Raw genomic sequence first — 14801 nt, 5'->3', positions numbered from 1 at the left:
AATTAATAGTTAACGTGTGTTTGTTTGTTTGTTTTGGAATTTCGCACAAAGTTACCTGAGGGCTATCTGTGCTAGCCGTCTCTAATTTAGCAGTGTAAGACTAGAGGGAAGGCAACTAGTCATCACCACCCACCGCCAACTCTTAAGCTACTCTTTTACCAACGAATAGTGGGATTGACCGTAACTTTATAACGCCCCCATGGCTGAGAGGGCGAGCATGTTTGGCGTGACTCGGGCGCGAACCCGCGACCCTCAGATTACGAAGCGCACGCCTTAACGCGCTAGGCCATGCCAGGCCCCGTGTGGTTGTGTGTTTTTCTTATAGCAAAGCCACATCGGGCTATCTGCTCAGCCCACCGAGGTGAATCGAACCCCTGATTTTAGCGTTGTAAATCCGGAGACATACCGCTGTACTAGCGGGGGCAAATAATAGCTAACACTCCCTGTTTTGTTTATGTACTAGTAGATTTAATTATCTATCAACTTCTTTGTGAAACATTATACATCTTGGATTATAAGGTATGTTTCATTTAGACCTCCATCTTTTTCACATGCTCACCCTTTCAGCCGTGCGGGCGTTTTAATGTGATGGTCAATCCCACTAATCGTTGGTAAAAGAGTAGCCCAAGAGTTGGCGGTGGGTGGTGATGACTGACTGCCTTCCCTCTAGTCTTACATTGCTAAATTAAAGACGGCTAACGCAGATAGCTCTCGTGTAGCTTTGCGCGAAATTGAAAACAAACCAAATCATCTTTTTTACATTTATGCTTGGCTCTGAGAACAAAGCTAGAATACTTATGGGAGACAAGATAACCAATTTTCACACAAGTCTGACTTTGAATGGGAAATGAACAAATTAAAACGAATCTTGAAAAACAACATTTACACCTTATCTGATTTTTATCAAAAATTGTACATCTATTTATTTCTAATGCTTCGCCAGGTTTCTATATTTAAATTATAACTCTTAAATTAACATTAAGTTATTCAATTCCAAACTTGATTTTTAGTCGGTCCTAACATTATAACAAAACCTAACATTGTCATCTGTAATAGAGTTAGCAGGGGTTTTTCTTCACCTTCAAAGTGATTAAAATCACACAACATATTATTGAATTGTACCAAGAAAAAACAACCACATTATTTCCCTTAATGGAGCTTTATATTGGGTCCGCGATAAGTCTGCAGGCCTACGATGCTAAAAATTGGTTTTCGATAGCTATGGTGGAAATAGCACAAATAATCCATTATATACTTTTCCACTCAGCAACAACGAAATGAAACCCATTAATTGGTAAGTGTTCAAAATATTGAATCTTGATACTAGACTTTTCATTTGTTTAAAAATTAGGCCTGTGTTTGCATTTCAAAGAAAAGTTTAAACAAAACGTGGTATATGAGCCAGGAAACTTTAAGAACCACTTATCTGTAGGACACGTATTTCGATATAATTTCTGAATTTTTTATAAGATACAGGGCTAGAAAGTTCCAAAAAATATTTTGTTAATAATTTCTTGCCATGGGCACTGGACTCGCAATATGCAGGTCATGGGAAAGAAAACCGTTTTTATAGCTGTTGGTGAATTATAATGTGATAGCCAATCACATTATTCGTTGGTAAAAAAATAACCCAAGGGTTGTAGCCAGGCTTTAATGGCGGATGGTGTGTTAATTAGTTGCCTTACTTGTAATCTGTCACTTCAATATTAGGAATAGCAATCTACTGATATCATTGTTTTGTATGTAGAGAACTATAACTAAAATAGATTTGTTAATCATTCAGTGTGACACATCTATGAAGTATTAGTGACTACCTGTTCGCGAAAACAAGTTCACAACTCTCATAAATTATGAGAAAAGTAATTAAATATTCCAGATAACACTGGAATTTAATGGGGTCCAAACAGACTGTGTTTTTAGCCATTTTTAAATTGAGCAATAGTTTACCAGAACCTTTTAAAAATCTATTAAATTTAAACTATTAAAACAAAATTGATAATTTATGGTGGACGCAAACATTTGAAGAATTTTAACTACGGAACATTTATTTAAGTTTTGACAATAAGAAGCCATAGAAGTTTTGTTTCTTTGATGTTAAATGCAAAGCTACATAATGGACTATCTGTGCTGTTCCCACTACAGGTATCTAAAACCAACTTTTCAGGGATGTAAGTCATTTGACTTGCCGCTAAGCCACCAGGGGCCACTTAAAAGAACATAGTTACTGAGAATTAACGATAAAATTTAACCTTGAACCTAATTCGTAACGTTACATTCTCTATTCACTTTGGCTGAAAACGATCACAAAAGGCCTATCGACGAAAGAATCATATACATATACGAGTGTATATATATATATACACACACGCAGGATATAATTTCCATGGAAACGTAAAATATACTCAGTCTTTTGAGAATCATTGTCAAGGACAACATAAAATATTTCTTCAATTTCGACGAGATTTCACTTTTCCTTATTTTGTCGTGTTTTTTTCCTCTCTCTTATTTTGATATTCATTTCGAAATCAAATGGCTACTTGCCTGCACGCCGAAAACATTGAACCTTGAATTCTAGTTACAGGCCGCCAAACTTACCACTGAACCACAACATTAATATTTGTAAATATGCTTTTTCTTATAAGAAATGCATGCATATTTCATAATATTTTATACCTAAGGTAATACTGTATTGTTCATTTATCGTTGCTTTCACCAAAAACAAGTTTTGTACTAGTTAGAATGTTGTCACTTTTAATTCTGATTTATAGTTTATTATTATGCTTTTATCATAAAGGTTTTTTGGACATTCAGCTTAAAATATGTATTTAGGACTGACCTAAATCTCCAAAGCTTGCCGAACCCTATGAGATGTTATTGTTATTGTGGCCGAGGTTATAGTCAACAACAAGTTTTTCCCACTGATAAAACAATCTATTCTGTGGCTATAAATGATATACTTAATAGCTATACTGATGGCCAGGTTGATTTCTAAGTTTGTTCTAACTACGTAACTTACTCTAATCGGTAGTTATATTAATTGTTAGGTAGCTCTGGTTATTATAAGTGATAAAACAATATGAGTTCTGGCCAACAGAATAGTTAAATGAATGTTGGTGGTGGTGGTATTTTATTGGTGTAAAGCTGTGAGATCGGCGATCTGCAATCTGTTTAATGTTGTAAATCCACAAACTTACCGCTGACCTATCTGGGAACTTTGACAAATGAATGAGAAACGTCTAGCTCTTCGAATCTTCAAATTGCTGCCTTTGTTTTTCTACTAAAAACATTGTACGAAATAAATAATTTTTATGCAAAATACAGAAGGGAACCCTAGCAGTGAACAAAGCGAATAAATGCAATATTAATTGTATTTTTATATGAATTTCTGATTCATATGTTATCGTGGAACCAGAGGCAGTTTGGTGCATAAATATCAGGTCATCCGTTAAGTAATGTCCGATTTTAGGTTCAGAAAAAGAGAAAGGATTTCAAACGATTTTAATGTTCTTTAATCAATAATGTGTGTTTTATTATTATTAATTACTTCCTGCCAACAATTGACAAGCTTCTAAATGCCACTTCTGTACAATTCTTGGGGTTTGGAGGAAAAGAATGTAGAGAGGGTAGTTTTGACATCTTCATGTGTTTCAAGCTCTTTTCCATCAAGATAGTTCTTCAAACTTTAGAATAGATGATAATCAGATGGGGCAAGGTCTGGGGAATAAGGAGGATGTGGAAGTTTTTCCCAGTCTAACTCTTCAATCATTTCAGATATGATCCTTGCTGTATGGGACCATGCATTATCCTGGTGTAACATAACACCTTTACGATTGATCAAAGCAGGCCTATTTTCTTTCAGTGCAACATTCAAGCGCTATAACTGTTCAATCAGAAGTCTGAAGTAATCGTTACATTGAGTGGCAGCAACCCAAAGTGGATCACACCAACAATATCCCACCAAACTCTTAACAAAACCTTCCTAGGGTAAAGGTCCATTTTGGGTTGTGCTTTAGCCAGTTTACCTGCACTGAGCCATTGTCTGTGGCGTTTAACGTTTTTATAAAATATCAACGTTTCATCTCCAGTCACTAACTTGTCCAAAAAAAGTTACGTTCACGAGAGTGTAGAGAAGAGCAAATGTCAACTCTTGTTCTAAGGTTGACTTCTGTCAAATCATGGGAGACGCATGTTTCAAGTTTTGACACATTTCCAAGCTGTTGTAGATGAGAGTGAACTATTGAATGGGTTGAATTAAGCCTTTGTGATAGTTCTTCAACTGTTACAGCACAATCTTCATCAAGTGCAGCCAGCAGCAAGCCATCAGTAAACTCAGATCTGAACTTCTGAAACCACCTTCAACATTTTCATTCATTGAGACTCCGCACCATAAACACCTTGAATGTTTCGTGTAGTTTCTGCTACACTATTGCCCTTTTTAAACTCTTAAAGCATTATATGCTCAATGTGCTTTTCAGACACATCCATCTTCATAAGGGTTAATTTGATTAATGATCTAAAAAAGTGGAGTTGGGTCAGTTTCTTTTATTTGTATGAACATTTTTATACACGACCAACTACATATTTCAGTCACTCAATCCTTCTACAAAGACAGAAATGTCTTTATGCACTTTCTGTATTAAATTTTCGAACATTACTCATGAGATGACCTGATAGTTCAGAAAAAATTTGTTTGAAAATATGTTTACCACATCTGTAATTCTAAGTTACTGAACTTAATCGATAAATATGAGAACAAGAACAAGTCTAGCAAATTTTCCTAAAGTTTCTTAATTTTACGATATATTTAAATAATTAAAATCCTGCCAAGTAGCCATAATATCCTTTACTTAGTTAAGATTTATTTACGTTTTTTTCAGCTTACTGAATAGTGTAGCTTCCTCTGTGACATGAATAAGGTAAGTTTGGGATCACATATTCTTTTTCACGTTACCCGATCTTTTTTTACTCGTCTACGAACACTTAATCGAGGATTTGTTTGTTTGTTTGTTTGGAAATTTCGCACAAAGATACTCGAGGGCTATCTGTGCTAGCCGTCCCTAATTTAGCAGTGTAAGACTAGAGGGAAGGCAGCTAGTCATCACCACCCACCGCCAACTCTTGGGCTACTCTTTTAGCAACGAATAGTGGGATTGGCCGTCACATTACAACGCCCCCACGACTGAAAGGGCGAACATGTTTGGCGCGACTCGGGCGCGAACCCGCGACCCTCGGATTACGAGTCGCATTCCTTACGCGCTAGGCCATGCCGGGCCTATTCATCGAGGAAACATTTTAATTATACTTGCAGTGCCAAATATTTTTGAAACATAAATAATTCTTAGGCAATGAGGTAATCAGTTACAAATTGACGCGAAACTTCGTTAAGCCTATTTTAGTCCATGTCGATGAAATCGTCGATTGCTGTTTGTTTTAAAGCAGGAAGCTACACAAAGGGCTATCTGTGATTTACCCATCATGAGTATCAAAACCCAGTTTCTAAGGGCTAAGTCTGCAGACATGCATCTGTGCTACTCAGGGATATCTTTGCTTGTCTCAACAACAACAATTAACTTAAAATTACTGAACTACATCATCATTAATCATGTGACTCTATTACCTCATTGAACAGATGGTAGCGTCCTCTACCGTGTGTCATTTGATGCTCATTTATTTCCAGGGTATTTTTAAGGTCTCATTTTTTTATGTATCGATTAAGTATATATAGCAATTTTTTAAAACTCTGACGTAGATGAATACGGCACTTTTGTTTATCTTTATCAAATGATATAATACTTATAGCAAAAAAATAACAACACGAAATAAAGGAGGTGATTTGACAAAGTTTGCGAGATTTATTTGTTCGCGCCAAACATGCTCGCCCTTTCAGCCATGGGGGAGTTATAATGTGACGGTCAATCCCACTATTCGTTGGTAAAAAGTAGTCCAAGAGTCGGTGGTGGGTGGTGATGACTAGCTGCCTTCCCTCTAGTCTTACACTGCTAAATTAGGGACGGCTTGCACAGAAAACCCTCGAGTAGCTTTGTGCGAAATTCAAAAACAAACAAACAAACAAATTTATTTGTTGTTACAATATTGTGTCAGTCTGTGAACTGTGTCACTCCACGGATTTATAGTTTTTTTATTGTTCATTTATTTGTTGTTAAACGCAAAGCTACACAATGGGCTATCTGTGCTGTGTCCACCACAGGTATCAAAAGGTAGTTTCCAGCGTTATATACCCTCAGACTTACCGTTGTGGCATTGGAGGTAGTTTTAATTAAGTAAGATATATATATTTACCAACGAAATCATTATTGTCCAAAACAGTAAGATATATGGCCACCAAGCAACATATAGTTCTAAAACCGTAAACTATTGGGTGTCATCCCGAAAAAAAAGAAACACTAAAAACTTAGGTAATTACCAAGTAACAAATACATTTATTTACAGACTAATTATGAAAGTTTTATGTTTCCATAATTCATTTCCACACTACAACTTGAAAGGCTCCACACTCAGCAATAGCAACCTTCATTCATTGCCAATCACTTCTGTGAATGTTTGTAGGAGGGGGGGAGTTGTTCCGAATCTTGCTGCAGATATACCTTTTGAGCTCATTAGTGGCCTGAGGCTTAGTTAGCATCAATTCTGTCATTCAGATAATCCCATAAAAAAGTCTGGAGGTGACAAATCAGGTGAATATGGAGACCATTCCACATCATCAGAACGTATAACGTGAGCGATATAATTATCAAACAACGTATGTCTTTTCTAAAAGTGTGATTGAACTGTGCAATTACAAAGCAACTTCTTCTTCTATTCTAAAATAAACGAATAAATTAGACACGTTACACATCATTGTTAATACTAGAAATGAACCATCTCATAATTTTGAAGCTTTGTACTAACAGTTTCGCTTTGTGTTTTAATGATCGCTTCTGAAGAAACTGTAGGGTGAAACGTTTGGTGTCTTATTAAATAAAAATAGTTAGCGATCAAAGAATTATTCGTCAGTTTAACTGTTATACACCATAAAACAACACATTGTTTACGAAATTGTACTTTAATCTTAAAAGCTTCTGTTAGTAGCTCTTAGGGTGATAAAATAATTTATCTTTTCTCGCAGCAAATACCTGAATAACTTTTTCAACAGTTACGTTTGTCTTGGAAAGAGGGTTAGCACCTTTTCACTTTTAAAATACACGTATTTCACAACGATAAGTATTGAAACGAGACTTTAAAATCTTCTAAATCATACACCGACCAAGTCTGGTGAACTCTGATACATAATGGGCTATTGATTCTCTATCAGCTACAGGTATCGATCTCTGAATTCGATGTTATAATACCACAAGTTTATCGTTGAGTTACCGGGGGAAAGGAAAATTCTGAAGTTCTATTTCAAATACTACTACACCAACCTTATGTATTAATAATTTGCTGAATGTGAGACAAAATATGTTTTCATTTTTGAAAATTAAATATTACTCACACCAAAAGTAATTACAAAGTTTGATATCTCTTCTTCTTTGTTGGTAAATTTAATAATGTGTACGATTTTCGGTTCGATATCATAATAATAATTGCTTGAACCATGAAAAATAATTTAAGAATAAACCAATAGATGGCAGGGTGTTCGTAAATTTTGACTTGCATCTAAATTGTATGCAATCCCTCAACTTTGATCTATTAAATAAATAAATAAATAATATTCAGATCTAATTATCTGCTAGCTTTGTATGAAAACAATTTGCTGGTGAAATTGTCCATTGATTACGCACGTTCTTATTTTTAATATAAAGCTAGAGAATTTCAGGTAATCCAACACAGTCCTTGGAATGTAGCCAACCCACTGGACTGGTGATAAAAATAGAACAAACTTTATGGAAAGGAAGAGGGGGAGAAACTCAAAGTCTACTTCGTTGTAAGTTAATCGTGACTGGTATGTTTTAAACTACCAATACAGTCCTTCTAAAGTTCGGGAAGATGCACATGTGAAAAGTTTGTGGAGTTTTTAGACAAGTACAGTAGCATGCGTTTTTGTGAGCTGGCTAATTCAAGTATGTTTAAATAAATTATTTAATATACTGTTTCCTTTAAATATATACCAAGGTAGGGTGATATTATTTTATGATATACAAAATTGGTAAGTTTTGCCCTTCGTTTTTTGTAAGAAAACAACTTACGTTGTGTTTCGTTTTTAACAGTTTAGGCTTAATTTTTCTCGCCAAAGTTAGTAGATATTTGATTATTTGTTTTGTATTTAAAGGAACAGCCTAATCTATTGAAGACAGAGATGTGGTACGAAAATTAAATATTTATTGTAGAAATATATAAATATATTTCATTCTTTCTGTTTTTTGGTCATCTAAATATTTTAATCTATGACACTACGCTACAACTTTCATGCGCTGACCGTGTCTTTAGAAATTGTACAACGCGAGAAAACATTTTGTACGATTAAGTGGGTTTAGAAGTTTTCTCTAACAATTGTGCGCAAGAGATGGAGTACATTTACCTTGGCGAGAATATGTAGATGACTAATCCGTAAGCGTTGCTTCGCAGAATATTCTCTTTGTATATAATACAGTACCAACGATGTTTAAATTGTAAGCTATTTCTAAAGGAATTACTTAGCAAATTTTTGTGTAAGGCGGTTTTAGAATAACGTTCTATTCATTTTAAATATATATATATTATTTTTTTTTATATCTGAAAAAACTCAGGATAATTTATTCAGCTTCAATTTTTCCACTAAACACAAAAACAAACTCCTATTACTGTTTCTTTAACGATGCTCGGTATATTAAACGTGGCAGATATGTATCATTCTCAGATGTTGTTAGAAGCCAGTATTCTTTGTGTTAAGCATATTAACATAGAACGTTTTTACTTTTATTGTTTTTCACTCATGACTTTCGCTAACAAATGTGCCAGTCAATGTGTTGTGCGAATACCATAAACTTATCAGTTTGCACGCTGAAACACATATACACAAGGGAACTCAGCGACCCCATGCATATTCATGTGGATGAGGGACAGCGCCTCCTTACAAATAAAGATACTACTTCTGATGTAATTCTTGGAACTATTTATAAGAACCTTTGTGTCTCACACGTAGTAGTGATAACAATGATGGATAACTCGAACTGATGTAAGGGTGATAGAGTCATTATGCTAATACAGCTCTACCACGAAGCAAGATTTCTTGGGCTATTTTTAGAGTCGTCTTCCTTTATTCGGGGCTCGCTATGCCCAACCCTGTATTTATCAGAAGGTTTACAATCTGGAAGGGCATATTTCAATCAATTGCATGACTTTTAGCATAAAAACAGTAAAATAAGCCTAAAAATACATTTTATATTCCCAAAGTTCCCAAAATATTTAATATTCCTAGCATTTAAAATTAAATTCACTTGATTCTGTAAAAAAAAAAGAACTGAATAAATTTAAGTTTACAGTTTACTATCTTTTATACGACACATCACAATATGTGAAATGGAGGAAAACCCATTGTGTTTTATAAGAATCTACCCCTGTATTTTAGTATCACTTCCTATTTAATCACTTAGACAGCAGTATATGTCAATGTAGTTTTAGTGCCTGAGTTCACAATGTTCCTTGGAAATAACAACACACTTCATTACCTTGCTATCCATTATCCAGTCATGACACATTTTAACAATAGGCATAACGTCACATCTTAACTAAATATCATATCACGTCTAAACTACAAATATCATGTCACATTTTAACAATAGGCATAATGTCACATCTTAACTAAATATCATATCACGTCTAAACTACAAATATCATGCCACATTTTAACAATAGGCATAATGTCACATCTTAACTAAATATCAAATCACGTCTAAATTACAAATCTCGTGCCACATTTTAACAATAGGCATAATGTCACATCTTAACTAAATATCATATCACGTCTAAACTACAAATATCATGCCACATTTTAACAATAGGCATAATGTCACATCTTAACTAAATATCATATCACGTCTAAACTACAAATATCGTGCCACATTTTAACAATAGGCATAATGTCACATCTTAACTAAATATCATATCACGTCTACACTACAAATATCATGCCACATTTTAACAATAGGCATAATGTCACATCTTAACTAAATATCATATCACGTTTAAACTACAAATATCATGCCACATTTTAGCTCGGAACATAATATTTCATCTTAATCACGTCTAAACTACAAATATCATGCAACATTTTACGGATATCATACCACATCTTGATTAAAAGCATCACGTCACACAACTACGAACATCATATCACATCTTAACTACGAACATCATATCACACATCTTAAATATTAATATCAGGTCACATATCTTAACTATGAACATCACGCCACACATCTTAACTACAAATATCATATCACACATCTTAATTACTTAACTAAATATCATATCATCGTCTAACTACAAATATCATGCCACATCAATATCATGTCATATCTTAACTGGAAACATCGTGTCACATATCATAACATTTTACTCGAACATCATATTTCATCTTAATCACATCTTAACTACGGATATCATACCACATCTTGATTAAAAGCATCACGTCACACAACTACGAACATCATATCACACATCTTAACTACGATACTTCATATCACACATCTTACACATCTTACACGAACATCATAATACATATCTTAACTACGAACTTCATATCACATATTTAACTATGAACATCGTGATCAACGTCTTAACTACAAACATCATATCACACATCTTAACTACAAACATCATATCACACATCTTAACTACGAACATCATATCACATATTTTAACTATGAACTTCGTGATCTAACGTCTCAACTACAAACATCATATCACGCATCTTAACTACGAACATCGTATCATATAACTACGAACTTCGTGATCTAACGTCTTAACTACAAATATAATGCCACACAATTTAACTACGAACATCAAATGACAAATCTTAACTACGAACTTCATGATCTAACGTCTTAATTACAAATATCATATCGCACATCTTAACTACAAACATCGTATCACACATTTTAACTACAAACATCGTGTCACACATCTTAACTACGATCATCATATGACATATCTTAACTATGAACATCATATGATATACCTTAACTACAAACATCGTGTCACACCTTAACTACGAACGTCATATAAGAGCCTCAACTGCCGTGTGAAAGATATGTTAATTTGATATCTACAGAGACAAGTAATATATACAACGTAAAATACTGGCATTAATGACGTCGTTGATATCTCTAAAAATGTAACCATAAGGAGAATTGTGGTTAATAGGTTTCATAGTATAGATATGTTTGTTTGTTAAATTTTGCATAAGGCTACTCAAGGGCTATTTGCATTGTAATTTATAATTAGTCGATTAAATAAAAGGAAGATGGTCAATACCACCTTACTCTTGGACTACTTTTCTTACCAACAAATAGTGGTATTAACCGTTACTTACATTGCTCCTGCGGTTTAAAGGGAGAGCATATTTGGAGACAATATTCCAATCCGCGAGCCGCAAATTGCGATTTGAGTACTTTAAACACCCCTCATGCTGAGCTGCTTTAAGTATTTTGAACTTAAAAGAAAGTTTACTGACCGTCTAGTTATGTTTTGTTTTCTTTATATATTTTAACATTTTTGTTATTATTTTTGCAGCACGTCTATATGCAAATACACATTTAGCGTAATAATCATGATGGCTTAACATTTAAGTCTTGTTGAAAATAAGTATTATAATATTCAAGTAAATATTTCAGATAAAATTTGTTTATTGTTTAACACAAGGTACATAATATTAGGGCTACGTATGTTCTGCCCGCCAAGTGGATCGAAGCCATTTTTCAACGAATAAATTTACAATATGTAAAACATTTTCATACTGGAATAGAATTCGAATTAATTGAGTAGATGGCAGGTTAGTAAATAAGTCTAAAGAAATCATTAGAATAGGCTAAGCGTTAGTAACTTGTATTCAGAGCAATCTACATGCAGAGTAGAACTGAGGTTTGAGGTAGTGATCAATGGAGCTAATTTAATGTACCTGTTTAGTGTCATAAAACAGAAGTTTGTAATAATTCGCATGGATTACACTATGTAACACAAATTTTGTTCCTGCATAGTATGTGTTGTTTCTTAATTGCTTATGTTGTAAAAGTACAGAAAATGACCATTATTCACTTCAAACTTTACTTTTGTGACCTGGATAATGAATCTTAGAAATTAACCTATTTTTCTATGTAAAAACGGGCAAATTTGCACATTTTAATTTACATCTGAATAAAACAACATATGAATCAATATTTACATGTATTTATACTAAAGTTATACAAAAATGTTTAGAAGTGACTTGCGACTTGCACACTTTCATCTAACAAATCCCACTCCTTGAGCCTAGATGTCAAAAGCTTGCCATTCGACTTTGTTAGACTAATATCTCTGATCAAGTCATTGAGGTCTCTCTGGTTGGGGTAGTATGGGTTTCTCTCACCAGCTGCACCTCTGAAATTGTAATTTGGATCTTCAACATCTACCTTCTCTTCTGAGGATGGCTGCTTTCTCTCTGGCAGAGTAGGTACAGGAAGCTCAGGGCAATGTGGCACTGGGGCGATAGATGATGGAAGGTCCGGTTACATGATAGCTGGTGCATTCTTTCCAGCGCAACACTTGGAAGGGTCCACGATGCAGAAGTAGCAGTTGCTTGAGTTGTCAGTGGGTTCACGCCAAATTCTTGGAATAGCGAACTTCATGGTTCTCTTTTCCCCTTTGCACCATCCTGCAAAAGAGCAAAATAAAATTGTTATTATGAAGAATAAATTTATTTTATCCACAAGTATTGTGTAAGAGGTTTATGCAAAATATTTTATATGTGATATTTTTATATAATATTGGAAATTAAAAGATATTTAAGTTTTAAAATTTGTTTTATATAAAATTTTACTAGTTAAGCAAGTAAAAAATGTCCGTTTTACCTTCCAGAGTTTTTTGTAGTGCTTGCAGGTAAAATGAGGTGTCTAGGGTTGGTCCTGATCCCCGACAGGCATGCCGAAATATGCCTTGTAGGCTTCACACATTTTAGCAGATGCTATCACAGAGGCCCGGCATGGCCTAGCGCGTAAGGCGTGCGACTCGTAATCATCGCGGGTTCGCGCCCGCGTCGCGCTAAACATGCTCGCCCTCCCAGCCGTGGGGTGTATAATGCGGTCAATCCCACTATTCGTTGGTAAAGGCCCAAGAGTTGGCGGTGGGTGGTGACACACACTTTTAGGGACAGATAGCTATCAAATTTCAGCTATCACAGAGTACTTTTTCGCTCTTGTCTTGATAAATTGGCCACATACATAACAGAATGCGTCTGGAGAGTGCTTGCAGCTTCTTGATACCATCTCTGATAAAATCAGACAGGTCTATGTGTTCACTTAGGCAGCTAGAACTAAACTGAAGTGGCGAGTGCTGAATCCCTGTATATATATTACTATGGAAAGTTTTAAAGTGGTGAGCCCCTGTACTATAGAAAGTTTTAGAAAATTCTCGTAAGTTCTACAACATTCTAGAACGTTCTCGAAAATTCTTGTAAGTTCGAGAAATTTCTCTATCAGCTACTCAGCACTGAATCTACCTAGAATGTTTTGGAAAATGGGTAAATTTGAAAATTTCATTACCAAGGTCACAAAAGCAAAGTGTGAAGAGAAAAATAGGTTTTTTCCATTTACTTTCGGCATAAGCAATTGGAAAATAACACTTTCTGCCCAGGAAGAAGAGAAAGTGAAAATTTTGTTACATAGTGTTATTCATCATTTTAGTACTCTTGTTGTTATCAATATTTATACGATTTTTCATTTCCCTTTCACGTTTCTGTCAACCATTTTATTTAGGCCTTTCAAGGCGAATTGTTGTTGTATAATACACAATATGCAAATAGAATTAGGAGGGCCATGGACATGTTTTATTTCTTTATGTTTTCTCCTGGCCCGGCATGGCCAAGCGTGTTAAGACGTGCGACTCGTAATCTGAGGGTCGCGGTTTCGCATCCCCGTCGCGCCAAACATGCTCGCCCTGTCAGCCGTGGGAGCGTTATAATGTGCGGTCAATCTCACTATTCGTTGGTAAAAGAGTAGCCCAAAAGTTCGCGGTGAGTGATAATGACTAACTGCCTTCTCTCTAGTCTTACACTGCTAAATTAGGGACGGCTAGCGCAGATAGCCCTCGAGTAGCTTTGTACGAAATTAAAAAAATAAGTTTTCTCCTAACTCACTGGAGAGAATCGAACTAATGGAAATGTCATCGTATATTTATGTACAAGAACATTGTGAACAACATTTTTATATGATATGATTTTCAGTTTTGTTAAGTAATTTTTGTACATTGCATAATCAGCAGTAAGTTTCCGTGGTTTGATTCTCCGTAGTGATCAGGGTGGGAACAGCCCATTGTGTAGCTTTCCAATAACACATTTCTGCACGACGAAGAAGAAATCAATAGAAAGTGGAGGAAGTAATTACTTTGTCAACTTAATACAGAAAATGGTCTCTTAAAAGTAAATTTTTCACAATTTAGTTTTTTCGTGATCGAATGAATAAAAGTTGTTTTACAGAATTAATGTTAAAAATGAAAGTAAAGTGCTTTTCAGACAACCTACGTTGACCTTCCAGTTATTGCTCCATCCCCACATGAAAACTTATCATTTTCTTCTATAAAATAGACCTAATAGTTCTCCTATTGCTCAAAAAATAAATGTTTTTATTTTA

The 14801-nt window shown here is 34.8% G+C and overlaps 1 protein-coding gene across 19 annotated transcripts in view; it reads left to right on the top strand.

The window, feature by feature from the left end:
• The window catches only part of LOC143235445 (uncharacterized), a 167400-nt gene that overhangs the window by 66310 nt on the left and 86289 nt on the right, over positions 1-14801 (top strand). For 11 of the 19 annotated variants that reach the window (XM_076473633.1, XM_076473620.1, XM_076473631.1 and 8 more), the window contains one exon: positions 4878-4916. The exons of 5 other annotated variants lie outside the window; for them this stretch is intronic. Coding sequence is in view for 12 of the 14 variants with exons in the window: in XM_076473620.1 (XP_076329735.1) it covers positions 4908-4916 (9 nt within the window). In the remaining 2 variants the exon portion in view is untranslated. Of the gene's footprint in view, positions 1-4877; positions 4917-7912; positions 8061-14801 lie in introns of those variants that run through there. 3 more of the 19 variants (XM_076473627.1, XM_076473629.1, XM_076473621.1) reach the window with 1 other exon arrangement.

This window comes from Tachypleus tridentatus, chromosome 12 (genome assembly GCF_004210375.1).
Source record: "Tachypleus tridentatus isolate NWPU-2018 chromosome 12, ASM421037v1, whole genome shotgun sequence".
Classification (NCBI taxonomy): domain Eukaryota; kingdom Metazoa; phylum Arthropoda; class Merostomata; order Xiphosura; family Limulidae; genus Tachypleus; species Tachypleus tridentatus.
The sequence above is the reverse complement of the archived record's forward strand: the minus strand, read 5'-3'. Positions and strand labels throughout refer to the sequence as shown.